Here is a 22072-nt window from a genome sequence, read left to right as displayed (position 1 = left end):
GTAAAGTAATAAAAGATTGGCTTGGCATATAAGCAATACTTAGAATTGCAGAAAGTATTCATTATAAGGAATTATAAGATATGCATCTCAAAATTCACATAAATATATAGTGATATCCTGATATTTAGAGCTATCAGACTAGACTCAGAACAAGTTTTTGGAAATGGTTTCAGTTTTTATTATCATAAAGATAAGCATTATTGATGACGCATTAAAAACTGTCAGTGTGTAGCTTTATCCATCCTTGTCCATTCTTGTCTATTGTGATTTTCCTCCTGACTAATATTGGTAAAATTAGAAAAAATGAGTGACACCTTATTCTGAAACATTTCACCAGTTCTTTATATAAAACACCAATATATCAGGAGGATTTTAACATGTAGAGAATGTTTAGTGCCACAACAACAGTATTTTGTAAGAAAATGCATTTGTACTTGTATCCACCACTGTCATTGTGGTTTTTCATGCTGTCACTGTTTTTTTTTTTTTAATTAGGCCATCACAAGATATCAGTTTGGAAGAATTTGATGACGAAGATTTGTCAGAAATTACAGATGACTGTGGAATTGGACTGAACTATGACTCAGATCACTGTGACAAGGTAATAATTGAGCTTTATGAAGAAATTACTCAGCACTGGTATTAACAGTAATGTATTAAGTAATCACACTTTAAAAAATTAAATGTTGTAAAAGATGCATATTAAACATGTTTTACTCGGGCCAAGTTTAATTTTTTATTTTTTTTGCATTATTTATTTTTAATTCATTTTTTTTTTAATTATCAAATATTTTGCTCTATCCTTTTTTAGACTAGGTGTCAAATTAGAAATGGAAGTGACAGCACTGTGACCACTAATGTCTGTGTTCAGTCGGTTGTACTTTGCCTCCTTTGTGTATAATGACAGGCATATGCTTCCTGTCATACAATTGACTGAACATATATCTATAGAAATGTGTATGTGGCTTCCTTTGGAAGTAAATGAACAGAGCCTCATGTCTGAGTCTTTATTTGTTAGGCAGCTATCCTCGATGAAGGAGCTAGCTTAAAAAACAACATAATATTTAGTATGTAAATACATTCAAGAAAGACATAGAGCTATATAAAGAGTACCTCATACATTAGAAATATATATATATATAAAAAAAATGGAAAATGCTGAACTTTACTGGTACCAAGAGAAGGACGGTTACATTTATTATGATAAAATAACAATATTTATCACAAAATTATAAGATAAAAAGTTAATAAAACAGGCATTCATGTGACATAGGACAATATCCACCATGTATTAAAAAACCAACGTCTTTCCAAAATGTTCCAAGAGGTCGACGTGTTTTGCATAATCGCTTCCTCAGGACCTCAATATTTTGGCACCAAAGAAATTTGGCCTATACAAAAGAAACAGTTACAGAAATCAATACTTTAACATATGTCAGAGGTCCGTGCAACATGCTGTATCTCATGTATCAACTCATGTATCGTCACAAGAGCGTACGAAGAAGGTTTGGCCCCAAAACCCTATCACCCTGCAAAACTCTCCAATACTTCTGCATAATTCTTTTAATCTCATAGTGCTGATTCAAATATGTGGTAGGGAAAGCAAACTTAAATCTATCATCATGATTCTTAGACTTTGATATTAACAAATCATCTCTATTTTTATCTAGGGCCAATTTAAATGCTCCTTCTATTTCATCAACCTCATAGCCTTTCTCTAAAAAATGTAATTTAAGGAGAGAGGCTTCATGCAAAAAGTCATCTTGGTTGGTGCAATTCCTCTGCAACCTCAGAAATTGTCTCTTAGAAAAGAACTTCAACTTTATGGTAGCAGCTGTTAGTATTGATATATCCATTCCTATCTGTCTCTTTAAAATAAGTTGATGTGATAATAGCGCTATCAAAGATTCTAAGTTTCAGATCTAGTACATTAATCTTGGATTTGCTAGCCTCATGTTGCAAGACAATACCTCTATCGTTACTATTCAGCATGGACATAAAATCATCTAGAAATTCAAAATCCCCATCCCATAGGAGGAGGACGTCGACTATATACCTTTTCCAGACAATAAATTCTGGTCTAGGTTCCTGATAGCCCTTACTATTGTCCACTATTGGAGAGTTTTTAATGAAAATAGCTATGAACCAGCTGGTCCCAAAATGACCTACCTTTCCTATAGGTCAGCTGTGGATAGTTACATAGTTATTAAGGTTGAATAAAGACACCAGTCCATCCAGTTCAACCTGAGTGAGTGTCTACAATTGTCCCTATCCCTTTACATTGCACACTCACATCGGTCCCTACCCTCAAGGAGCCCACAATCCAAGCTCCCCATTCATATACTAGGGCCAATTTTTGGACAGAAGCCAATTAACCTACCTGCATGTCTTTGGGGTGTGGGAGGAAACCCGAGTACCCGGAGGAAACCCACGTAGGCACAGGGAGAGCATGCAAACTCCAGGCAGGTAGTGTCGTGGTTGGGATTCGAACCAGCGACCCTATTGGACAATATTTAGTATATTTTTGTAGTATAGGATCACCGCTTAGGAAGTGCCAATATTTACGTATGGCATCTTCCACAACTCGGTGATGAATGTGGTAACGATCCTAATGGTCTCTGGTTTCTTGATTTCTTTTTTCACAAACAACATATAATGTCTGTCTGTCTGTTTTGCTTTGTTATAGGCTTTCTTTAGGGTGGTTTTGGTATAGCCCCTTAACAACAATCTGGACCTCAGTAGATTTGCCTCCTTCTCAAACTGTTCCTCGGTAGAACAGTTATGTTTATTTTGAAAATATTGAGAGTATGGTATAAGCCTAATTAGAGGTTGTGGGTGGGCGCTATCTGCATGGAGTATAATGTTTCCAGTGCTGGGTTTTTATTAAATAAGGATGTGTCCAAAGTGCCATCCGGCTGCTTGAATATGTTCAAATCAAGAAATGGCAATGTGAAATTATCATATTGCATAGTGAATTTGAAATTAAATCTTTTTACAGCCAGATAGCCCATACACTCCTGCAACACTGTCCTATAAGAATTCCATGCCCAAAAAATATCATCTATAAACCTGTACCAGCATATTACCTGTACCAGGCAGACTCATCAGCAAAAAGATCCTGCTTCCATCCCCCCAGGTACAGGTTGGCATACGACAGGGCACAGAACGTCCCCATCACAACCCCCTGCACCTGGATGTAGTGGGAGACATTAAAGGTGAAAACATTCTTGATGAGAATTTAATGTAAAATTTGCAAGACAAGGGCATGATAAGGTTGAGCTGATAATTCTTTCTAATTCAAAAACTACCCTATTGTATGAACACCCAAGTCACGGGGGATACTACAATAAAGAGCCTCTACATCAATAGATACTAGGATTTTGTTAGGTGGTATTATAACATTGTTTAATTTCCTTAAAAGGTTTATAGTTTCCTGAATATAGGAAGGGAGACTAAGAACATGAGAGAAGAAGGCATCTACCAGATGGCTGCCTTTTGTCTATTTTTGCCCCTGAGATAATAGGCTGGACCAGTGGCCTTCTCAAATCCTTATGTGTTTTTGGTAATGCATAGAAAAATGGAACTCTTGCATATGGGACTTGAAGGGCCTCATAGACATCTTTGTCAATAATCCCATTTCTATATGTATCACCAATAACATCAAATTCTTCATTAAAATCCAGGATCTTCCCCTCTTGGATTCTCTCATACCAATCTTTATTAGAGAGAATATCAAGACATTAATTTATACATAGGTGTATCCATCGCTACCACGCTTCCTCCCTTATCAGTCACCTTAATGGTTACGCTCTCATCCCTCTGTAGTCTGCCTATTGCCTGCTACTGCTGGGATGATATATAATTCCGGGAGGGACTACTGAGGTCCAGTCACTCAATTTCCGATGTTGTTTGGGATAAAAATGTACAAATATTTGGATTGGTTTGTAGCGGATGGAATTTAGTAGATGTTTTCTTTATTTTTGATGGTAGAATAGGAGACTGTGTGTGAGAGGAGAACTCCGGATCATTCTCAGGGGAACCCCCCTCAAAGGAGTCTCCCTTCGCTATTTAATTTTCACTGAGTAAATCCATTAGGTCCTTGAGAACCATGAAATCCCTGACCGTGAAACCTTTCCATTGTTCTTTTTCTATTTTTTCCTGTTTTTTTCTTTTTCCTTTCATCATCATAGAGATATTTATGTAAGCCTATGTGCAAACAATTTTAGGTCTTTTACTACTTCAAAGCAATCAGTTTTCATTGTGGGACAAAAGCTTAAACCTAGACTTAGTGCTTCAGGGGTCCCTGAGGAAGTCACGTGGTAGTGACGACACGTGTTTGGTGGAATCAGATGCTGTTGTGCATCGGGAGTATACGGGAGCGATAGCCCCACTTGAAAGGACTCCCAAATTGTTTCTTGTCATTTTTAAAATTTTTACACTTTTTTTGGTGAATGGGTAGGGGGGAGGGATACAATTGTACAATGTCTTTTAAACTGGGCTTCCAGATTCTGATAAGCCCCCCGCCCACAGACCCCAAAGCACCCTCCCCATGTTGAGGGAATGTGGCCTGGTATGGTCCAGGAGGGGGGCCCTCTCTCATCCCCCTCTTTTCCTGCGACCTGCCAGGTTGCGTGCTTAGATAAGGGTCTAGTATGGATGGATGCCATTTTTTTTTTCATTTTGGCTTCAGGGTTCTCTTTAAAATCCATACGAGACCTGAAGGGCCTGGTATGGATTTTGAGGGGACCCCCACGCAATCCATTTTTTAAATTTGGGTGCGGGGTTCCCCTTAATATCCATACCAGACCCAAAGGGCCTGGTAATGGACTGGGGGGAACCCATGCCTTTTTTTTCACTGATTCTATATTGCAGAGGATCCGACAATACATTACAGCAGTTTTAAATTACATTTTTTCCTTTACAAATGTCATTTTGCTGCTCTCATTCATAAAACTATGTACGGCTGCCGTGTAAGCAGCGTTACATAGTGTGGGACATGGGCTCAGCCCCCTGAGCCATTATTGGCCAAAGGCACCTTGCCTTTGGCCAATCATGGCTCTCACAGCAGAGCGTACTATGATTGGTCAAAGCATGCAGGTCAGGTGCTCGCAGTGCATTGATGGTCTCGACATTCATTATGGCGTGTTACAAACAAAAGTAGACTCTGGACTGCCGCACACTTAAAACGCCTTTCTTTATTTAAAAAAATCACATAAAAAATTAAAAAGCTATGAGTAAGCACTACTGCTAGTGCGAAACGTCAGCCTTTTTGTCTACTGTGTTCGTTGTGTTTTTTAGATGTGATTTAAAAAAAAAAAGAAAGGCGTTTTTTTCTCAAGAGTGCGGCAGTCCAGAGTCTACTTTCGTGCGTTGCTATCGGCAATTGCCTGCACCTGTGGCCTCCGGGGCCGGGAGAGGAGTTCACTACCTGCATGTGTGTTCCTGGAGCAGTTAGATCTCCTTCTCTTCGTGTTCCGCGTGTTCTAAAATTTCCCGCAAACGCCCCATAATGCTCGGTATTCGGTGAATGGACAAACACCCAATGTTATAATCGAACGTAACCGCAGGCTCATTCCTAATCATAAAGAAAAGCATTTTTGCCGTCTCCTTAAAGACTGTCAGTGTGTATAGCCAACTAGAAAATACTGTATACTACTAATAAACTCCCAGCTATGGATAGGGGGATTTCCATAGACTTGACCTCAGATGTTTCCTGCATTGCAGTGTGATTTTTGGCTATATACAGTTACTAATTGTGAAGGTCATCTACATACTACATACTGTTATCAGATGTTTGAAGCTACAAGTAATTACTGTAGTCCTAGTTTATCCGGCTCAGCTAGTGCACTTTTAAATTAATTAGCTTCAAGTTCTTTTTGTCAGAATATGAGAATCAATTTTTTGCTTGAGCAGATTACTTTAATCAGCTTATCACAAGCAGTGATTAAAGGATTTGAAATGCTATGATAGAAAATGTGAAGTTAACTTTTTCAGCTGACATCTTAATATATATGAAAATAAAATAGATTGAATGCCAGGAAAGTGACAATTCACACATAAATCCAGAATTAAAGTCTTAAATGTCTGTAGATATCATTTGCCCCACAATGGAAGAATTCTACAATATAAGCCAATGCAATTTGTTCAAATTGGGCAACATTTAAGCACACATTTTCAGAGGCGACTGTAGGCTTTGTGAGGCCTTAGGCGAAATTTACACATGAGGCCCCAAACATGCCCATAATGGGCAAAAAATTCAAGCAATAAAAATGTCTGCAAAAAGATGCACGGATCTAGCACACAGTTCATCAGCACAATTTCCAGGGCACCCTCCTTGCCCATCAGACATACGCAGCCAATAAAACATCTGGGACCCAGCAAGGTGGCAATGCCTCTAAGATTTTCCTGTGTCTTGGGATAATGGGGCGGGGATGTCACTTAGTCATTCCACATCCACAGAGGAAGTAGAGTGGGGGGATCCTAGCACAGCGCAGGGGGAGGGAGAGAGAGGGGGTGGGGGGAGAGAGGGGGAAGGAGGGAGAGAGGTGAGGGGGAGGGAGAGAGAAAGAGGGGGAGAGATAGAAAAAGAGGGGGAGAGGGGGAGGGAAAGAGAGAGGAAGGGGGGAGAGAGAGAAAAAGGGGGAGAGGTGGAGCAAGAGATTGTGAGTGAGAGGGGGGTGAGAGAGGGGGAGCGAGAGAGAAAGAGGGGGGAGAGAGAGAAAGGGGGGAAAGAGCGAGGGGGAGCAAGAGATTGTGAGTGAGAGGGGGAGAGAGAGGGGGTTAGCGAGAGGGGAATGGAGAGAGGAGATGAGCGAGAGGGGTAGTGTAAGGGTGTGCAAAAGGGAGATAGAGAGAGTTGGAGAGGGAGAGAAAGGGAGAGAGAGAGGGTGAGCGAGGGAGGAGAGAGAGAGGGGTATGGAGAGAGGGGAGGAGGGAGGAGAGGAGGGGGAGAGCGAGGGGAGGGGGAGAGAGGAGGGGGAGAAAGAGAGAGGGAGAGAGAAAGAAAGGGAGGAGAGGAAAATGGGGAGATGGAGGAGATGATGGAGTGGTCGGAAGGGGTAAGAGAGGAGTCTTGGTGAGAGATTGCGAGTGAGGGGGAGGGAGAGTGGGAGAGAGAGAGGGAGAGAGAGAAGGGGGGAGAGAGAGAAGGTGAGCAAAAGGGGGGGAGAGAGAGAGTGAGCAGGAGGGAGAGGGTGAGTGAGAGGGGGAGAGAGGGTATGCGAGATGGGGAGAGAGAAGGTGAGCGAGAGGGGGAGAGAGCGAGTGCGCAAAAGGGAGAGAGAGGGTGAGCAAGAGGGGTAGAGAGAGAAGGGGAGAGAGAGGGTGAACAAGGGAGGGCGAGAGGGGAAAGAGAGAGGTGGAAAGAGAGGGAGAGCAGAGGGAGGAGAGAGAGGGAGTGGTGGGAAGGGGTAAGAGAGAGTAGGAGTGTGGTGAAAGAGAGAAAGAGACGGGGGTGACAGAAAGGAGGGTCACAGAGGGGGAGGGGAGTGAGAGAGATGGAGGTGAGAAAGAGAGGAGGATGAGGGAGAGAGAGAAGGGTTGTGGGAGAGAGGGGTGGTGAGAGAGGGAATGAGAAAAAGGAGGGAGGGGAGAAAGAGGAGGGAAGGATAGAGAAGGAGAGAGAGAAGGGGAAGAAAAGGAGTGAGGGGGAGATAGGGGGGTGAGGAGAGGAAGGGGGGAGAGGGAATGAGGGGGGAAAGAGGGGTGATAGGGGGTAAGAGAGGGAGAGGGAGGTGAGAATGAGGGGGTGAGGGAAAGGGGGTGAGAGAGATCCCTAGCCCTGTCCCTGTCTGCAGCCCCTCCTGTGCCCCATGTCCCAGTCTGTGAGAGCATTGGGAGGGCAAAGAGCATGGAGGAGCTGGAGTGTGCTGAGGGGGTGTGGGTTGGAAAGTGCTGGGGGTGGGGGCTGGAGAGTGCTGGGGGCCAGAGAGTGCTGGGGGCAGAGAGCACTGGGAAAGGTAGAGAGCACAGGAGAGGTGGGGGCTGGAGAGCAGGGGGACAGAAAGAATTGGAGAGCAGGGGGGTTGCTGGAAAGCAGGAGGGGAGGAGCCAGGGAGCACAAGGAGGGGCCGGAGAGCACAGGGATGCAGAAAAGGTTGGGGAAACTGCACATAGCGGAATAGATTTTTCCATATTCCTCCATGCAGCCGCTGAATGATCACTTCTCTCCCTCCTGCAGACATTCAGCGGCTGCATGGAGGAATTCCTATTCAGGCACACAGGGAGCCTGCACGGGCACTCGCGTTCTCTCCGGTCGGCCAGGCAGCATAAGGACATTGGAGGCTCCTTCCTTTTCACAATCATGGGGCAGCTCAGCTGGATAGTTTCAGCGACCCCCTTGGCCCCGACTGCTGAACTGAATAGGAGGCAGGTGTAGAGAAGTCGAGTGAGCGGGGCAGGCTAAAGGAGCTGCTCAGCTGCAGGTCCCTCATGGACATGCCACCTGCATGCCTTGTAGAAATGGAGCCAGGTGCACTGTGAGGGGGCCGTGACATCAGTGTTTGATCACAGGCAAATTAGGTGGCCGTGAGGCCCCTGTGAGTGTGAGGCCTTAGGCAACCGCCTAATTTGCCTAATTAGAGAGCCGCCTCTGCATTTGATCATTTCTCAGTGGAAGCAGAAAATTGTTAAGCGCTGGCAGTTATCAACAATAATACTTACTTTTTTTTTTTTAAACCAAATTAGTTATGTCCAACATCAGTGCTGTTGATTGGAGCAGTGTGCAGGGGGGCATGTCAGACCACTGGAGACCCAGGTCTCTGCTTTTGTGTAAGAACATTGATCCAAATCGCCAATAAACTGCCAGCACAGAGTGCTGTAACCCTTGCTGTACCACACAACATGGAAAAAAATAAAGCAGGCATATTCATTAATTTATATGCCTGACTGCATTACCATAATAAATACAGAATGTTCAACAGGGCTTTAATATATTGCTGCTCAGCAGTCCTTGTGGTGGCTGCATTTGTTTTCCTTTTTTATTTTTTGCCTCTATTTTATATTTGAATATATTTGTATTATTTTCAAGAAAAAAATTACAAGCGCAAACATAAACGCACAGGGTCCACAAATATCTTAGGACATCAAAAAACCTGCATAAGTGACAAGTGATGGATCGTGAAATTTGACCTTTGAAAAATGATGGAACCATAAACAGTATTTTAAGTGTAAAAAGAGAATGAGGAACAGAGATGGTACAATAGTAACCCAGCATAAAATAAAATGTGGGTCAGACTTCCAAATGACTGTATTTTAACCCAGTGATCTTGCCAGTAACACAATCCCTGTCCTAGGGTGACAATGTTCACTTACCCCACTGTATCTATGGGGTATCAGCCTTATCACCCTAGGACAGGAAGTGTTTTAGGATTACGGAATATTATGGAGCAGAGGGGATATTCTGTATTTTGCAGAGAGAACTAGGCCCTTGTACACACGGTCGGAGAATCTGACGGAATGAGTCTTATCGGACCGTGTCGTCAGATAATCCGACTGTGTGTGGTATGCATCGGACTGATTCCGTCCGAATCTCCGTCCGACCCAATTTTCCAACATGTTGGAAATATTTCCCGGCCAACTGGGCCGGACGGACCTAATCCGATCATGTGTAGAGCATTTTCATCGGACCAAGTGCCAAGCATGCTCAGATCAAATTCATACATCAAAGCTATTGGCTACTAGCCTGAATGTAGTCCCATCGTAACGAAATTACGTCATCACGTTCTGAAAGATCGGATTTTTCGCCAACTTGGCCGGACCGTGTGTATGCAACAGTTTCGGACACAATCCGTCGGACTAAATCCGACGGGCAAAATCCGACGGATTTGGTTGGAAAAATCTCCGACCGTGTGTACGTGGGCTAGCAGCAATGCTGACTGATAACCATAAGCAGAGGCAGACAGATATCAGTTCACACGGGGAACTGGAGAAAGTGCAGAGAAAGGAAACCAAACGATAAGAGACATGGAGGAGCTCAGCTATTAAGAAAGATTAGAGGAACTGAATTTATTTTCTCTTGAGAAGAGGAAATTAAGGGTCCCTGATCAAGGTGTATAAATACATTAGGGATCCATATAGTGAACTTGAGTTTTTGAGTTGAGTTGAGTTTTTCACTTTAGGGTCATCACGGAGGACAAGGGGGCACTCTTTAACTCTGGAGAAAAAGAGATTTAATCTCCAAATATGGAAAGGCTTCTTCACAGGAAGAGCTGTAGAAATATGAAATAGACTCCCTCAAGAGCTGGTTCTTGCCAGCTCAGTAGATTGCTTTAAAAAAACGCCAGGATTCTTACCTGAATACACAAAATATAACTGGATACTAATATTTATAGGTAAGGTTGGCCCAGGGAATATCCAATTGCCTGTTAGGGAATCTGGAAGGATTATTTTCCCCTGCTGGAGCAAATTGGATCAACTGGGGGTATAGGATTGTGTATATGGAGGTTTGTGTGTGTGTTTGTGTATTTTACCTGTGGGTTGTACTGGATGGACTAGTGTTTTTTTTACTAACTCTACATGCAGGGATTCCAGTGGCGGGGGTGTGTTTTTTTGAAGCATGTGATTAGAGCCAGAGGCTCTAATAGGCTTCAAAAAAGGGTGGGCTCGGGGGGCAGAGCACTGTGCATCAATCCCACACATTTGTGTGACAATAGCGAATTAATATTCGCTATCGCCACACTGATCCTCCTCCAGACCAATCAGAAAGAGGGTCTTGAGACCCGTCACCCAATTGGCTGAAAGGACAGGCGATCCTATTGGATGCCTAGCATGAGGAGGGAGGAGGCATGCAACTGAAGCCGCAGTGATGCAGAAGAGGAGGAGAGGATACAGGAGCTGCTACCCACCGCCCGTAAGAGCCTGCAACCCGCCGCCCGTAGGAGCTCGCAACCCACAACCTGACCACTGCCCGCCAACTGTAGGAGTCCGCAACCCAGGTGGGGTAAGTGCCAGGAAGAGGGGTGCCGCCAACTGATCAACTGTGGGGGGGTGGGGGTGGTGGTTGTTTTCCACCCCCCAAAAAAATAAAAACTCACCAGCCACCACTGCTGAGCTAAATTAAAGACACAAGTGTTCCCAAACACAGTAGCAGCCACAGGCTTTAGTTTAGTTACAGACTTTATTGGTAATTAAAAAACAATCACTTTTTCCGGAGTTCAGCTTTAATCTTTCTATTGGGCTTCCTACTACGTTTCATCAGGTGTATGCTGGACACAAAAAGATAAAAATATAGCAAAATGTAATGTTATTGCCAAATAATATATCTTACAGTTTTTATGGAAATGTTACCTTTGATTGGCCTACTTAATTACAGCAAGTGCAATGACTGCTCAAAGTGCATTTTTTTCCCTGTACTATGGATGCCAAGTGCATAATATCCGCGGTATCATTCCCTGCTATGGTCAAACCTGACACTGAGCAGACTCTTACATAGGCAGCCATTCATATATGTTTGTAAATGTCATTACTTGCTATGTAATAGTTTACTGGTCCTTTAAATCTGTTCGCTGATTGCTGCACTTCTCGGTCTTTAAAACTGCCTTACCCACAGTCTTCTGCTTTCATCAGCATATCTACTACCATCAACAGATGGCATTTCTCTGATAATTCCAGTTGAAGGGTTTTATTCAGTGGTTACTAAGTAGTTCTGAGTACTAACAATTATATATCGTCATTAATGGAGAACCACCATATGACTACATAGAACTGGTTTAATGGAGATTTGTCAAATAAAGCTGAGCACAGTATAATATACCTGGTGCAAATGTTTCTGCCAATTCCTTGCACACTGAAAATTATTGATATTTCCTTTCAATACAGAATTTATTGAACATACAGCTAGGGACTCAGTAGACTGAAGTCAAAGTAAAGGCTAGCATAACTGTTGGCTCTCAACCCCTTCCTATTCAGTCATCCTACTAAAACTGATTTTTAAGAGGCTCATAAAACCTGGCATATTTAATTTACAATCAACGACCTATAGGATCTTTTCACACAGGCGCCTCCATATTACAGATTCTGCTCGCTCAGCGGTGAATCGCGTCACTGATCTCTGATGAGCAGGTGGATGATGGGTCCATCTCCACTCATTGTGCAGAACGGACACAGTCCCGCTCTCCTCTATGGGGAAATCCATCCGATCCTATCTGATCCGGTCCGCCAGATGCCTGGGAAATAGGACCACCATCCGTTTGCTTTTTGCAGGCAGGATCGGATGGCGGCGGGTGTCAGCAGACTTGTGTCCGCTGACATCTGCCGCTCCATAGGGAATACCACACGGTCCCATCAGGTTGACCTGAAAAATGGACAGACGGACCTGATCAGGCAGCCCATGTGAAAGGACCCTTTAGCATTAAAGTATAACTAAAGGTAAATAAAAAAAAAAAAAAAATTATATTTAGTTTTGGATAGAGTGGAGATGGAGTAGGACCAATTCATGCTATGTGCGTTGTCAATTGTTTTCTGTGTGTCCTATTCACACTGCAACACAGCCATGCTGCATTTTATCTCTGCTTGCTGTTCAGAATCGCATGTCACTGTAAAGCAGTGCATTGCGCTGCTCTATAGTGACATGAATGAATCGTCACTTTTGTACACTTTAAAAAAAGTTCAGTGTAAAAAAATGGGAGCTGTTTGATTCAGTCGGAACAGACAGCTGACGGTACTTCGGTACAGTTTACTCTCCTTCAACTGTCTGTTCAGTGTGAACGGGTCCTTAGAACACCTATTAGGTTTTTATTGCTGTCTGTGTCTCCATTAGCGAGATTCACCCACACTAGTTCTGGTAATCTGGGGGAGGCCTGAATTGATTCCTTTAATTTGCAGGGATTTCCTCTCACTTCCTGTCACTTCCTGGTTCGGCTATGGGGCAGGAAGTGAAGGGAAATCTCTCCAAACTAATGATGACTATACATGGAGTACATTTCAGTGGGTCCATCAAAATTCAATCCATGGGTGACCCTGTTGGCATTATCCCGCCTGACATCCTTTGATCAAAAAATTGAAAAAGCCAGGCCAAAAATTGCCATCTGAGTAGTGGCTGCATCCAACCAGATACAGTTAATGTTCAGGTATTCTGAAAGCTGCAGGCGCTGACCTGGGGGGATTCCTCCATCCAATCTAAACAGGAATCAATAGATTTTTCTTGTTCAGCCCATGAGACTGACTGAGAGAAATCTTACAGTGTATGGCCAGAAGAAGACTACCAGAAGATCACACCAATCACCAGAGCAGCTGAACATAAGTGACATATAAATGGACACTAATCCAAATATCTGATCACTTTTGTCTCATTTAAGCCATGAGTGTTAAAGTGATTATAAAGTCTTGTTTAAAAAAAATAAAAAAATAACAAACATATTATACTTTCCTCCTTTGTGCAGTTGGTTTTGCACAGAGCAGCCCAGATCCTCCTCTTCTCAGGTCCCTCTTTGCTGCTCCTGGCCCCTCCCTCCTATCAAGTGCCCCCTCAGCCAGCAGCTCTCTATGGGGGCACCTGAGCCGAGTCAGAGCTCCGTGTATCTATTCAGACATGGAGCCCGACCTGGTCCTGCCCCCTCTCTCCCCTGATTGGCTGACTTACTTTGACAGCCGCATGAGCCAATGGCACCAAGGCTGTGTCTCAGCCAATCAGGAGGAGTGTCCCAGATGGCTTAGACAATCGTGGACATCGCTGGAGAGAGATGGGGCTCAGGTAAGTAATTGGGGGGTGCTGGGGTGGCTGCTACACACAGAAGGTTTTTTAATCTTAATGCATAGAATGCATTAAGATAAAAAACCTTTTCCCTTCACAACTCTTTTAAACCGATAATTCAAGTTGGGAACCTTTGGAAAGAATGATGATGATTCTTATTACTAAACTAAGCCCCTGTACACACGGTCGGAGATTCTGCCAACCAAATCCGTCAGATTTTGTCCGTCGGATTTAGTCCGACAGATTGTGTCCGAAACTGTTGCATACACACGGTCGGACTAAGTTGTCGAAAAATCCGATCTTTCAGAACGTGATGACGCAATTTCGTTACGATGGGACTACATTCAGGCTAGTAGCCAATAGCTTTGATGTAGGAATTTGATCTGAGCATGCGTGGCACTTGGTCCGATCAAAATGCTCTACACATGATCGGATTAGGTCCGTCCGGCCCAGTTGGTCGGGAAATATTTCCAACATGTTGGAAAATTGGGTCGGACAGAAATTCGGACGGAATCAGTCCGATGCATACCACACACAGTCGGATTATCTGACGACACGGTCCGATAAGACTCATTCCGACAGATTCTCCGACCGTGTGTACAAGTTCTAAGACCTCACCAACCCAAAACCTTTCATAAGCACGAAGCACACAAACTGGCCTCTCTTGTACATGGACAACCCAGATGCCAGCCATAGTCATCGCCCGTCTCCATTCTCCATTGGGAACATAAAAGAATGTCAGCCGTACTCCATTTAGCTCTTCTTGCAGTATTTTTAAAAAAAACAATAAATTGGCTGCATGCAGTGATATCTCCACCCAAAAACCAGCCTTCTCTGGCACCGTTTACCACTCCTTTTATCCTTGTGAGTCAAAAGTGGTGAAATGTATCCAGGAAGGCTGCTTTTTGGGTGGAGATATCACTGTATGTAGTCAATTTATTGATTATTAAAAATACTGCAAGAGCTGACATTCTTTTATACTTTCATATACACATTTACACATACATTTTTTCTTTCTAACCATACAAGTGCAGGAGCCAATTATGGAACATGAGGGAAGAAAATGAGGCATAATGATAGCTAAACATCGATAGACCAGAGGTTGGAAAAGAAGTAACTGGGTGTGGGCTAGTGGGGCATTGAAGAGGCAAAGGGGAAGTTATTCATGGTGTGGGGGGGGGGGGAGAGAAGAGAGGCCCTGACCATTGGGTATAGAAGATAAAGTAGGGGCTGACTGGGCAAGAAAGGAAGAAGACACTAAATATGAGTACTGGGGAGAATGTCGAAGAGCTGAAAGAAAATCCACAGGAGAAGATACCAGATAATGTAATAAGACCAGTGAGTAAAGTTTCCAACAAACACGGTATACGTTGTACAATGATGGCTTGAACTATAGGGGGCGAAGTGATGGTGAATAGAGGTGGTTGCTTGCAGAAAATGTACTGTGAACAGTAAGGGTGAACGGGCAGGAAATATAGTGTGATATTATGGGCAATAGGGGGAGAAGGGTCAGAGAACATAGTGTGGTGGGGGAGCTGCTAGTGAAAGCAGTGTGGACATTAGGGGAAGAAGTGTACACAAACAAAATGTGGATATGTGAGGGGGAACTGCTGTAGAACAAAGTGTGGATTGTTGAAGTAGATGATAGAAAATGCAGTGCACACATTTGTTTGAGGACTGTCAGAGAAGCTATACTTTGCTAAAGCCTTGTACACATGATGAGAATATCGATCCGTTACGAAAGTCACAAAAATTCTCGTATGACAGAATACAACTTCAGAAGTGATGTACTGTAATGTGTTGTATTGTATTGTATTTTTTCATTTCGAAGCATGCCTTTTTCCCGGTTTTCTGATTTTTTTAGATGAATACAGTACTGATTAAACAAAAATTGTATGTTCTGATATCGTACGAGAACAATTTTCATGTTTGCCCCTTCTGATAATTTCAGATGAACTGTCCTGATCAGCTCTCAAAAGCTGTGTACTAACGATCAGACTATCGCACAATCGCTTCTAAAAGCTTTTCGTCCAATTTTCTCATCGTGTGTAGTAGGCTTAAGGTTTTAGATATACTAGTGTTACTGTTAAAAAAAAAAAGGAGACCTCTGCCAGGGTCTGGACACTAATAAGTGAACAGCATGTGTATGTGCTGGGGCCCCGACATGTCAAGTATGTGATTTCCTACTACATTTAATCTCTCTTTATAATACACATTGAGAATGGATTGGAACCCACCAGCCCTGTAAGCAACCTGTCAGGGCTGTGAATCTTTATGTATTGGGACCAGCTGGTTGAGGCCAACAGCTCAGATCAGGATTCTATACACACTGAGCACTCAAAGGAAACACTGCAGAATCCCCAGGGAAAAAATGGGGGATTTCAATCTTTTCATCATCTATATACAGTATATAGCATATATATAGATTAGGAAGGATAGAATAGGATTTAGCAAGGTTAAAGAAAACATTCTAGATGTCTGTAGCACTGACCCCCGAAGGAGCTGCTGGTTTTATTTGGGCTTACCGTTACCTCACTTGTTTACTTCTCCGTCTTGGGATTCCCATGATAGATGGCCCAAAGAATGTGGAAACTGACACTGAATCCTTTTTTGGGTTATTTAGAACAGAACAGAGTCTCTCAATAAAGGGTTATGAGTGAGTTCAGGCACTTGGATTGCAAAAATGGGAGTCTTTAGAGAAAATCCAGAGAATAAAGACCGTTTCACAACTGGATTTAACAACCCCCAGATAGACCTTTCTCACTAGGCCTAGCAGCCGGTGGGGTGCTCGACAAAGTCTCTGCCACAGACTTGTGAGATACACTTAAGCATTACTGAGGGATGTGGATAAATTTAAAGAACTGACATATGGTACCAGGTTCTCTCAGCCGATCCGGCGATACCATATGAGTGTTGATCCAGGTTGTGTCCTTCAACTAAGCCTCCAGGCTCCTTCAGAGAAACAAGCCTGAAAGAGTCCTCCCCTGCTGTTCTTCAGTTGCTGGGCCTCTCCCTTCAGATGAGACGGCACCGGACCACCATTGGATCATTAGGCCCCGAAATCCACTCAGGTCTGTCCCTGCAGTTGCGTCGCCTCGGGCCAGCTGGTCCCGAGACTCAGAATGCATGGTTCCGCACCACAGGCCAGGAGGGTCATGGGGCTGGGTCAGGAGGACCACCAGAACCGAACAGACAGAAAATAAAATACAGAGAGCCCGCCAATGTGGCGTCGGTACCTTAAATACCACCCCCCAGAATGCACAGCAGGAAAACACTCCTACTGGGCTGGTTCCGAGAGAATAGTGGCATTCCATGCACCCAGCTAGGCTGCGTTTCTATTCTTGCCGGCGGTGACAGTGACACCTGTGGTCAAGGAGAACCCAGTGCAACGCAGCTGGACTGGTACCGAGACCAGAAATTTGGAGAAATAGTCCCGAAACCCAACTGTGGTTTCAGGCAAATTAACTTTTCAAAAACTATAGCGCTTGCTCATCAGGAGCCAGCGCTACATGTCTTCTACCAAAAAACTGGAGGAATCCCAACTGGCATATTTTTCTAACTGACAGTTCTGGCAACCAAAGAGAACACTGTTAGCAAGGGTTTGGTCTAAAATAAAACCGTTAAAGTGAGTGCGGCCAGAATTTTGGATGATTCATGTCAAAGTCTCCTTAGAAGAATTATCTCCAGGAACACGTTTGCATACTTGATAACTGTCCTTGATCTCCAGGAACAGTACAGACCGTTAAATGATTGCCCCACAAACTATTTTCCTCTGGGAAGATTTTTTCATTTTTAGGAATGGCAAATTGTGGTTTATGCCACAATTCTCTGAGGTTACTGTATGTTAAATACAATTGCAATTAGTAACTAATAATTATATTTTCTTTAAAAAGTATATTTAGGGGCAAACTTTTTTAAAAGCAGCATTCAAATAGAACAAATTAAAATCTGAGATTTCTTTTCAAATTTCCACAGGTTTTATATAATATACATAATACATTGAGTATTATTATGGTATTACAGTAAATTGAGTACAACACTGCTGTACGATTATATCATTTTAGAGAATATTTTGATATTAAAATATAAAAACATTTATAGCACCAGCATTCATATCTGAGCCATAGCTACCCCATATTCAGCTATTCCTTATAGGAATTATTGCCACATTTGGGATTATACTCTCCTACATACTTTTGTGGGTATTCTTTTGTTGATTCATGCACAGTGTGGCTCACATTTTCTTCTACGGATGTATATAAAACCCAATTCTATTTAAGTATGGTTGGCATCATGGATCACTGTATGCAATTTTTTTAAACTAAATAATTTTTGTGAATCTACTGCAACATTTCTAGATTGTGCCAATAACAACACTCGCAGTTGCAAGCTGATAAAACTAAGCGTGCCATATGAGCTCCTTCATTTGGATGATGGGTTGCCTATCTGATCTATCATATAGCTAGACCATTGGCCAACAGAAGGAAGTTGCACAGAATGCTGACAGCGCTGCTTCTAGATGTGAGGCAGTGGCTTAGTGTTGTCAGCTTGAAACAGGAAGTGCTCTTACTGGCAGGATCTCTAGTTAATCTTCTTCTTAAAGAGGAAGTAAACCCTTCCAAACAACTTGGACCTATAGGTAAGCCTAGATTAAGGCTTACCTGTAGGTCCAAGCAATATCTCCTAAACCTATATGGTTTAGGAGATATTTGCCCGAAAATGGGCACCGCTGTCTACGGCGCATGCGCCGTAGACAGCGGCGCGCAGGCGCACTAAATGCGGCAAATCCAAGAATGGATTTGCCAAATTTGTCGACTCCCGTGCGCATGCGCGGGAGTGACGTCATCGCGGCTTCGCCGTATGACAGCGGCGGAGCTGCGAGGCGCGACTCCCGTGCGCATGCGCGGGAGTGACGTCATCGCGGTTGCGCCGCTGTGATTCGTCGGAGCTGCGAGACGCCACAAGCAACATGGATGCGGCGGACTACAGGGATCAGCGGCGACTTCGCTGGCTCCTGTGTCAGGTAAGTGACACATAATGAGCTACTATGCGATGCATAGTAGTCCATTATGCTTTACCTTTGCAGGGAAAAAAAGAGGAAGTAAACCCATCAGGGTTTACTTCCTCTTTAAGTTAGTTAGCTTGCAATTCACAAAAATTATTTGTTTAAGAAAACGGTATACAATAAGATATTATGCTAAGCATACTGAAAAATAAACAGATCCAGGGTTTACATACACTTTAACTGTTTTATATTGAATATGTTTTAGTTTACAGTGTTAAAGCATCCATTTAATGGAAATATATTAAGCTTAACCATCTTTAAACTGAATTAAGCATTAGGCCGCGTACACACGCGCGGACTGTTCGCCCAACTTTTTCCGCTGAACAGTGTTTGGGCGGACAGTCCGCTCGTGTGTGGGCTTTCAGCGGACAGTTTCAGCGGACAGTTTGACGAACAAGGTTTTTCGGAAATTCCGTAAAACTGTCCGCTGAAACCTTGTTTGAGCGAACAGTCCGCCCGTGTGTAGGCTTGTTCGTCAAACTAAGTTCCGCGCATGCTCAGAAAGGATTTACACGCCGAAAGTTATAATGCAGTGTATAGGACGTCGTATTTTTCGTCCCGTCGTACGTGCCGTTCACGTCATCGCGCACGGTTTCAGCAAACTGTTCGTTCGTCGTGTGTGGCCATGTCCGTCCATGCTAATTTTGAGCGGACTGTTTGCCGAAACTGTTTGACGGACAAAGTTGAGCGAACAGTCCCCGCGTGTGTACGCGGCCTTAGAGTTTTATTATCTGTGAACATTTTGCAATTGCATTGCTGCCTTTTCACTTTTGAATTGCTACTATTTTGCTTAGATTTATTCAGCTTGAAAAGTGAAAAACCATAACGCAACTATTTTTGTCTTTGTAGGAAGGACTTGGTTTTGGAAGATGCGATCCTTCCCGCGCTATCTGCACCTTTCAGGAGGATTTCCAGGAATTTGAAATGATTGATGAGGAAGACGATGAAGAGGAAGAGGAGGAAGAAGAGGAAATCCAGCCTCAAGAAGACCGCAAACAAGATGAGTCGCCTCCATCACCAAGTCCTTCTCCTCTTCCACCTGAAGATTTACTTAAAAACAGGCCATGCACTCTGAGACTTAGTGTCCCTCGAACTCAGGTGAGGTTACAAATATGTGAATTTGAGGAAAAGAAGGATATAATAAAGTCAGGAAGACATATGAATATGGTTAGCACAATCAATTTATACAGAGAGTACGTTAGAAGGGAGTCTTTGCATTTAGGTGATAGGATTATAATATACTGCATATTGACACTACATATGAACTGTATAATCCTGTATAGTATTGGTAACAGATTTATTTTGGGATTGCAATTCTAGTATATGTTTAGTCTGTTTTTCTTAACCACTTAAGGACCGAGCCGCTTTCTGAGATTTGTTGTTTACAAGTTAAAAACATTTTTTTTTGCTAGAAAATTACTTAGAACCCGAAACATTATACATTTTTCTAACACCCTAGTGAATAAAATGGCGGTCATTGCAATACTTTCTGTCATACCGTATTTGCGCAGCAGTCTTACAACGCACTTTTTTTTTGAAAAAAATACACTTTTTTGAATTAAAAAATAAGACAACAGTAAAGTTAGCCCAATTTTTTTTTATATTGTGAAAGATAATGTTACGCCGAGTAAATTGATACCCAACATGTCATGCTTCAAAATTGCGCCCGCTCGTGGAATGGTGACAAACTTTTACCCTTAAAAATACTATACTAGTGTACCTAGTATACTCCATGCATTAACTTTGCTGTACCCACTCTGGCAAGTGTAACCATTGAGTTCCAGTAGTCAATTTGACAGCCAAGATTCCAATCTGTGTTGCATCTCTACCTTTAAAAATCTCTATAGGTGATGTTTAAACATTTTTTACAGGTTGCATGTTTTAAGTTACAGAGGAGGGCTAGAGCTAGAATTATTTCTCTCGATCTACTGATCGCGACGGTGTGGTTTGAACACTGTTTTCATATGCGGGCGCTACTCATGTATGCGTTCGCTTCTGCACGCGAGCTCGGTGGGACGGGGCGCTTTAAAAAAAAATTCTTATTTATTTTACCTTTTATTTTTACACTGTTTTATTCCTATTACAAGCAATGTAAACATCTCTTGTAATAGAAAAAAAGCATGACAGGACCCCTTAAATATGAGATCTGGGGTCAAAAAAATTGTCATTCAAAAAATTAAAGAAAAAATGGCCCTTTAAGAGCTATGTTTTGATGTCGCTTCCGCTCTGCAATGATATGGAAACAGGTGGGGGCCATCTTCCCCTCACTCGTCTCCATGTCAGGCCACAAGAAGGATCCGATCACCTCCACTGCTGCCAATGGCTCCAGTAAGCAGGAGGGCACCGGAGCGTGGGGGGCCCCTCTCCTGCCGCCGATAAAAATGACCTTGCGGTGAATCGCCACAGAGACCACTCCTAAACTGGACTGCTCACTAAAGTAAAGAATACCGGGGTTATGGCAGCTAGCCTCTGCCAAAACAATGATATTCTTCTTCAAACAGAATCTGTCACAGATACCACTTTTATCTTAAACCAGACCGCTCACTAGTTAGCCCGATTTTTTTTGTATAATGTGAAAGATGATGTTACACCAAGTATATAGATACCTACCAAACATATCACGCTTTAAAATTGCGCACACACTTGTGGAATGGCACCAAACTTCGGTACTTAAAAATCTCTGTAGGCGACGCGTTAAATTTTTTTACAGGTTACATGTTTAGAGTTACAGAGGAGGTCTAGTGGTAGAATTATTGTTCTCGCTCTAACGTTCACGCCTTATGTAACCTATGTGTATCTGGCTCTGATATTAGCCAGTGCCTCACCAGCCACTGACCTCACCACACGTCCCTGTTTAGCTGCTGGTATTTTCTTGGTGCAAAGACTGGCTGCCACAGAAACAATTTTGGCTTTATGCTTAACCAAAAGAAGCCAATACAAGTTCTTCAAGCCACTTAAGTAAGAATGTGTCAGCAGACTAGCAGGGATCTGAAAAAAAATACTTTTCCACTTTTCAGAATGGCTCATTTACAAAGAAATGGTCTTCCAGTTTTTCCACTAAAAGTAACAAGCTGATTAATTGCCTCTGCAGTATTGTGCCTTTAGTATGATCAAGGGAGTTGATTTATTTAAGACATTTCTTATAAATAATGACTGTTCTAAAACTACTGGTTGTATTCCTGCATCCATGCTGTACAGGCCTGTTTTAGTATGATGGAGTCTGGTAGATAAAGATGTTTTCTCACTTTAAAAATGAAACCATTCCTCCATATGGTGGCCATTGCCAAGTTCTGTTCCCAAAATATGTCAGCTTTCAG

At 42.9% G+C, this 22072-nt stretch overlaps 1 protein-coding gene across 1 annotated transcript in view; it reads left to right on the top strand.

The window, feature by feature from the left end:
* The window catches only part of MAPK8IP2 (mitogen-activated protein kinase 8 interacting protein 2), a 108350-nt gene that overhangs the window by 47627 nt on the left and 38651 nt on the right, over positions 1-22072 (top strand). The window contains exons 2-3 of the mRNA XM_077473835.1: positions 496-601; positions 19605-19853. Of these exons, the coding sequence (XP_077329961.1) occupies positions 496-601; positions 19605-19853 (355 nt within the window). The remainder of the gene's footprint in view (positions 1-495; positions 602-19604; positions 19854-22072) is intronic.

Source organism: Lithobates pipiens, unplaced genomic scaffold (genome assembly GCF_037356315.1).
Source record: "Lithobates pipiens isolate NorthernLeopardFrog02 unplaced genomic scaffold, aLitPip1_a1.2 Scaffold_8, whole genome shotgun sequence".
Lineage (NCBI taxonomy): Eukaryota > Metazoa > Chordata > Amphibia > Anura > Ranidae > Lithobates > Lithobates pipiens.
Note: the sequence above shows the minus strand (reverse complement) of the source record. Positions and strands in the feature narration are given on the sequence as shown.